The 7,400-nt window shown below is 37.0% G+C and overlaps 1 protein-coding gene across 3 annotated transcripts in view; it reads right to left on the reverse strand.

Moving 5' to 3' along the window:
* LOC128211209 (NHL repeat-containing protein 2-like) overlaps positions 1–6,867 on the reverse strand; it is a 32,102-nt gene extending 25,235 nt beyond the window's left edge. Inside the window, exons 1-4 of one of the 3 annotated variants that reach the window (XM_052915733.1) lie at positions 5,320–5,460; positions 3,073–3,236; positions 2,125–2,624; positions 1,221–1,310 (exon numbers count right to left, since the gene is read on the reverse strand). In XM_052915733.1, the coding sequence (XP_052771693.1) occupies positions 1,221–1,310; positions 2,125–2,624; positions 3,073–3,220 (738 nt within the window). In that variant the 5' untranslated portion in view covers positions 3,221–3,236; positions 5,320–5,460. Of the gene's footprint in view, positions 1–1,220; positions 1,311–2,124; positions 2,625–3,072; positions 3,237–5,319; positions 5,461–6,814 lie in introns of those variants that run through there. The other 2 variants (XM_052915734.1, XM_052915735.1) reach the window with 2 other exon arrangements.
* Between the last annotated feature and the right edge of the window lie 533 nt (positions 6,868–7,400).

A 7,400-nucleotide genomic window follows, 5' to 3' on the forward strand; every position in this document is an offset into this window, starting at 1 on the left:
ACATTGCCAGTAATACACACTGGGCAAGACCATTAAATGGCAATTAATGTAAGTTTATCACAGGACACATTCATCATCCGAAATGAAGATGTTTTTCATTTTTTTGCAAATCAACCCACACAATATTTTATGCAAAGTGGAAAGAAATTGTATGCACATTTAACAACGCAAACACTCTATTAAGATCTGGCAGGTTTTCAGAAAAAGAAAAATGTAAATGTTTTCAACATGTGATCAGACGTGCTTAGATCACTGTGTGCGTAAAGGACATGTAATGTAATGTATGACACCATTGATCAAATTACTACCTCAAAGAGATATTCATGGCCTAACAGTGTCCATTTGATCATTTTCTATTTCAATAATCTGATCAAAATTTTCTAATATCAGCTTGCAATGTTTCATCTGATAGAATTGTAACTTCAACTAAATATGGCGGAGACCACTACAGAACACATGAATAAATGGGCATCAAGTTATATGTGTGGTTTGATAACGGTTAAGAAAAATATATTTTCGCAAATTCTGCAGTGGCAACAGCATTTGCAATTAAGTATCTACCTTTGATGGTAAACTCAGGTTCACACAGGAGTAATAATGTACCGTATCTGAATTTATAGTTTTTTCAGGGTTTGACTATTGCACCTGTAACCTGTGGTTTCAGATGGCCAATTTTTAATTACAGATATAAGGTAAGTGAAGTATCTTTAAGAAGACTAGAAATGTTTAAAATCACACCAGAGTTACTTAACCTTTACAGCATACAGTGTTATTGGAGCTCTTCACCCTTCATTATTTAATCCTAAATAAAGTGACGTAAACCAGAGTTTCAGCTTCTACCTTTACAATTCCAGCAGTTAGAAACTAGTTTCCTGGAAATGGTAACCTGGTGGCCATCTCTTATCACACATGACTATTCACTTATAAATAAAGGGAGGTACATATGTGACCTACACTAAATTACGTTCAAACCTGAGTTTTCTACCTTTCCACTTTATGCAGAGTAAGTCACTAGTATTCTGTGCTGTCCGGTGTCCAAAGTGCATGTTTTTTCTACCTTGGTATACAACTCTAACCAGAGTTACCCACCTGTACTTTTTACCAGTATCTGCTGGTGTCCAGTGATCGAAATGGCCACTGGCAGATAATATCTGCTCATTCATAATTAAAAGAAAAATGAGCAATAAGAAGTACTGAAACTTCAAACCAGAGTTATCTACCTTGACAATTCCTGCTGAGTCAGTCACCAGTATTCGATGGTGTCCAGTGTCAGATATGGCTATGTGTCGGCCATCTTCACTCACACACACCTGAAGAAAAGTTAAAGTTACATTGACATTGGGTATAAGCTCCTAGGCTTCCATGGGTCACCCTTGGTTATTACACACTAGAAGTAAGTCGAGTTACTAACTATTGTTTCTATTTTCAAAGTCCACCAATGCTTTGAATATATTTTATTTTAGAATTAAGCATGTTGTGGTCAGTCTCGTTCATATATTTCCAACTGCTTTAAAGCTTTATTTTATTGTAAACATTTAATGCACCAGTCGATTGTAACCACAGCCTCCCCTGGTCCGGGGAATAGCGGGAACATTTGACTTTCAGTCCAGTCAAGCCCGGGTAAAATCACCGTCCTGCCGCTACGAATTTCTGGTAAAATCATTGCCAAATGCCCCCGCACCCCAGGGACCCTAGGTAAGGCCCATTCCCCGCTATTTTTGGCGCGAAGGCAAAACCACAAAGTGGCAGCCATACAAAGTGTGGCTGCAGACAGGGGAGCTAAGCTTTATATGGATGCTCTTGCTGAATATACAGTGGCACATAGTAAGTAGAATTGGATTGTGCAATAGCCTTGTTTAACCAAGTTCATAAATGGCAGCTTGTTGCAAATAAAATTGTTCTAACAAGTATGAAATCACAAAAAGCCGTATATTATCATTAATTTCGGTTTTGACTATCACCTTGACAATGCAAGAAATGTTCAAACATTTTCACAAAATTGTGACAAGGTGTCAAATTTTTATTTTTGAATATATATGATAGTAAATCCAAGTTAAGATGATAATAAAGGTTTCAATTATAAAAAAGATAAACACATTATACCAAATTCTTACGACTACAAACCTTTCCAGGAAAGCTAAGTGGTGAATCAGGAGGTAGCACAACATCTAACGGAAGGTTGTGGTCAGAAAGTTCGCCCCTGGCTTGATAAAACTCTTTAGCAACATTAACAAACTGCATCAACCTCTCCCTGTGCCCCTCCCCCACAATCTGGTAAAGGAACTGACCCTGGGGCCCGACAATAACAAGGGTGGGCCAACAGGCAATCTGTAACTGACCCCATAATGCACCTGTCTTGTCGTTGATTACTGGGTGATGAATGTTATAGCGCAAAACAGCGCTTAGTATGTTAGATGTAACTTTTTCATTCTCAAATTTCGCAGAATGAACTCCAACTACCGCTACACCATCCTTGATCGGGTATTTCTCTTCTAGGGCTTCTAAGTCTGGAAGAATGTGCATGCAGTTTACACAGCAGTAGGTGAAGAAATCCAGAACAGCTATCTTCCCTCTTAGATGCTGCTCCAGAGAAAGAGGTCCTGAGGTGTTCAGCCATTCTGCATCTGCAGAAAGAGCACTTTACTTTTTAACATTAAGGACATTCCTGCTGCTATAGAGCTCTAATTCTACTAATTTTGCTTAAGTAAACAAATCTTTACTGCTTTGGACATTCAAGGACATGCATAATCTGCACATTTCAAACAATATTTGAGACAACTGTTTCAGCTGTAAATTTGATATTTCAATATCATAAAATGTTTTCCCTTTAAAACGTAATTACGATGCCATTTATATATCATGTTGTTAACTTTTACAAGTTCTAAACAATCAGTCCAATGCTTTCTTATGTGTTTGTTTAACTTATTTTATCAAATTTACTACATTTTCCATGTTTAACCATAATAATTTCCACTTCTAAATGGAATTTTTCTGTGCCACTCGTTAAAATATTGCTTTCTATGATCAATAATCTTGTGTGCCATTATTATTTTAAGTCATCCGTGTACCAACCTTTGGGAAACTGTGGCACTGTATACTTTAGTTTACTCTCCACAAGACTGAGATGTTTTCTGATCTCCTCCTCTGCTTGGTCCAAACTTGTCGCCAGTTTCTCATCCAGTTCATAACACTGGCATTGTATATCAGCTAGCTCTATCATGTTGTTGCAGAAAAGTCTGAAAGGAGGGTATGAACATCTTCACTTGTATGTACATTAACACTGACTTTAATTATTGTGGTCAATTACCAAGTAAGAAACAAAGTAAGAATTTCGATCAAGAAGCCTTCATCATTAGTTTATAGGTTGACATGCAATGTTGTTGTTGATAATTGCTATATTGTTTCAGATAAAACACTCATGTGATTCAATATATATTCAGAGCTATAGATAAGGGTCCTAACTTCAACAATCACAAGAACACTGTTGAATGAAATTGTAGCATAAACACACAGTCGCATAATAACCACTTTTAGTTTCATTATTGGGTGTTGAAAGGAGTATATAAGCTTGAAGAAGGTGTCAGTCGACAGCCTCGATAGCTCAGTGGTAGAGCGCGTTTTCTTTGGGTGTGGAAGGTCTCGGATTCAAACCCTTGCCATGTAAAACAGAAAGACGTTAAAATATGGATCCATAAAGTGCTGTGCCTAGCGCTTTGCATTAAAAGGGTAGTACTTCGAAAATGCATAATAATAGATAAAGGGATAAACTAAGAAAAGTGATTATTCCTGTATTGATGCTAATACACAGAGCACGTTTAAGAACCAAGAAATCTCTTCGCAAACAGCTAGGATATCCCGGATCTCTTTTATCTCTTTCTGTTTCTTCAAGTCTCCTAATATCTGGATTTGACTGAGAATTGCAGTCACTTCTATATCATGTCCCTTAAGGCATTTAAATAAAATTTAAGGCATGATGGCGTAACGCCACTGTCAAGCCATAATGAGGCCAACAGGAATGGGCAGACCTTGATAAACGTGCATTGTTGTGGCTACAGAGAGACTTGACAGTCCCCATACTGTTTATAAATATTACCTGTAAGGGACAAATTTTCGCCTGTACCAAATATTCACCCATCCTTAAGAAACCTTGTTTGGTAGACTTTTCCATTATGATTGTTATTTCATAAAGATGTTATTTAGTGTTCAAATGAAGTTTCAAAAGAGTAGTACTGATATTTTTTTCTGAAAATGAGCAATTTACAAATGTATTTGCACTATTGAAATTGCACCAGATTGCATTATATATTTCTTCAGGCAGGGAATTATGGATTTTCATCACTCAACAAAATTAGAATTATTCACCCAAATACTCGCTTAAACAGAGCAAAATATTTATTATCTAATGTTATATTAGAATATAAAAATAAATTACATAGTTTGTTGTCGGTCAGTATCTTTTTCTTTTTTTAAAAAATAATTAAAATAAAAAGCAAATAATTGGTACAGACTACAGTACTGTATGATTTCACTGAAATTTACAGAGTACCGTAGGTTTGACATGTGAATTTATACTTAAAATTGGCATACTTTAGAAATTTTATCATACTGATTTTTAGTTCAGGTGCCTAACTTTTACCCTTTATAATATCACTTTAAAAATACTCGGTATCTTTTAAGTTACTGTAGTGTGTGGGCTAGAACCAGCTGCCCAGTTAACTCAGAGCTCCGTGCTAGTGTTCGGTGGTCGTGGGTTCAAGCCCCACACCGAGCGCACTATTCCTCCAAGGTTTACTTTCCATTACTGGTGGCAGGAGTGGCTCCGACAGCCTTAAAGGTTAATTGGTGGAGGAATGATGTAGTGTGTGGGGTAGAGCCAGCCGCCCGGTTAACTCAGAGCTCCGTGCAGTAGTGTTCCGGCGGTTGTGAGTTTGAGCCCTACACCGGGCGCACTTTTCCGCCATGTTTATGTAGTGTGTGTGGGTTAGAACCAGCTGCCCGGTTAGCTCAGTTAGTTAGAGCGCCGTGCTAGTGTTATGGCGGTCATGAGTTCGAGACCCACACCGGGCGCACTTTTCCTCCCAGGTTTACTTTACCGGTTAGTCTAAAATAATAGACGTGTTATACGGGATTCTTCCAATCCCTAACGTCTAAACGGGAATGTGCAAAAAACGGGGGTGTTTTAAAAATATTGAAATTGTTTTAAATGAAGTATTTTATGGTTGAAATTGATCATAAAGAGTTATATTCATATTTATCCATGTAAGTGAAATGTTATTTTGCACTAAACAAGCATTTAATGCATTAAAACAAGTTGTTTACCTTTCCAATAAACCGAAAGTTGACTGACACAGAAAACAATTATGCGAAGGGGAACAACTCGATACAATCGTAATAACTCGGCCTCCTCCGACAAAGCTTCGAGATAGACCTCTTTACACAATCGTAGCAACTCGGCCATGGGCCGAAATGTTCCGAGCGATTTAAAACTGTGCCCTTAAGCCTTCCAGGTGCCCGTCATGTATATATCGTTATGTTTTGATAGAATGAAATGAAAAAAAGCCGTCAAACTCATAATTATAAGTTGGATAATTATTTTCTGTGTACGGAACTAATATAAAATAACATTATCTGGTAATATTTCTTGTTCTTATGATATTTTATAGACGCTATATGCTTTATCCCGGAATCCTGATCGGAACAACCACCCACTTTTGATACTAAACAATTTGTGCCATATCAAAAATCTAAAAAAAATCTGTCAACGTACAATTATTTGGACTACTTTACTGGTGGCAGCGGTAAACGGCAGTATAGACTAAAATAATAGACGTGTTATACGGGATTCTTCCAATCCCTAACGTCTAAACGGGAATGTGCAAAAAACGGGGGTGTTTTAAAAATATTGAAATTGTTTTAAGTGAAGTATTTTATGGTTGAAATTGATCATGAAGAGTTATATTCATATTTAACCATGTAAGTGAAATGTTATTTTGCACTAAACAAGCATTTAATGCATTAAAACAAGTTGTTTACCTTTCCAATAAAACGAAAGTTGACTGACACAGACAACAATTATGCAAAGGGGTACAACTCGATACAATCGTAATAGCTCGGCCTCCTCCGACAAAGCTTCGATATAGACCTCGTTTATACAATCGTAACAACTCGGCCATGGCCGAAATGTTCCGAGCGATTTAAAACTGTGCCCTAAAGCCTTGCAGGTGCCCTTCATGTATATATCGTTATGTTTTGACAGAATGAAATGAAGAAAAGCCGTCAAACTCATAATTATAAGTTGGATATTTATTTTTTTGTGTACGGAACTAATATAAAATAACATTATCTGGTAATATTTCTTGTTTTTATGATATTTTATAGACGCTATATGCTTTAACCCGGAATCCTGATCGGAACAACTACCCACTTTTGATACTAAACAATTTGTACGTGAAGGATTTGCCATATCAAAAATCTAAAAAAAATCCGTCAACGTACAATTATTTGGACTAAACGGCTGCCTTAAAGGTTAATGGGGGGAGGAGTGTAGTGTGTGTGGGTAAGAACCAGCCGCCCGGTTAGCTCAGATGGTAAGAGCGCCGTGCAAGTGTTCCGGCGGTCGTGGGTTCGAGCCCCACTGGGCGCACTTTTCCTCTTAGGTTTACTTTATTTTACTTTATTACTCAAGAAAACCCTTCATTTCCGGGCGAAAAGGGGTCCTCAACCAGTACAGCATGTATCTTTATGAAGTTTGATATTAATTTGGGTTGATCTGAAAACAAAAAATAAGACTTTGAAACAAGTAAACGCAGCATACCAGTTGCTTTTAATTTGCTAAATATTTACTTAAATGGAAGTTTTTAAATAAAGGGAGGTAACTTTTTTATTGTTAACATCTCTAGTAAATTACTATTTCCCGTACTCAAACTGTACTGCTATACGACATTCTCCGATGTAATGACCTCCCTTTACTCGTAGTTTTATAAAACTATTGATACCAGGATACTCAAAGTACTTGTTTAAAGACGGGCAAGTTATATACTGTCTATCGATGCTTTAGACCAAGCACGTTAAAGAGAGAAGTATATTCACAAAGAGCTAGGGGATCGCACCCGGATCACTTTATAATGTTTATTATCTCACTCTGTTTGTTCAAATATTCTTACATCTGGATTTGACTTGGAAATTTAAATTTAATTATGCCTCCGAAAAATGTCTCGTCCCAGATCTACACTCTATTTCAATTTCTAAAATTTCGCCGTACATTCCTTGATTGCTGCACTGAGCTGCAAATGACACCTGATGAACTGGACTCTTTAGAGAAAGATAAGTTGAAGATTAGGTTGCATTGTATACAAAAATGTTGAAATTAAGCATTTGGCAGAGGGCTATCTATTACTAGT

Source organism: Mya arenaria, chromosome 12 (genome assembly GCF_026914265.1).
Source record: "Mya arenaria isolate MELC-2E11 chromosome 12, ASM2691426v1".
In the NCBI taxonomy this organism is placed as follows: Eukaryota; Metazoa; Mollusca; class Bivalvia; order Myida; family Myidae; genus Mya; species Mya arenaria.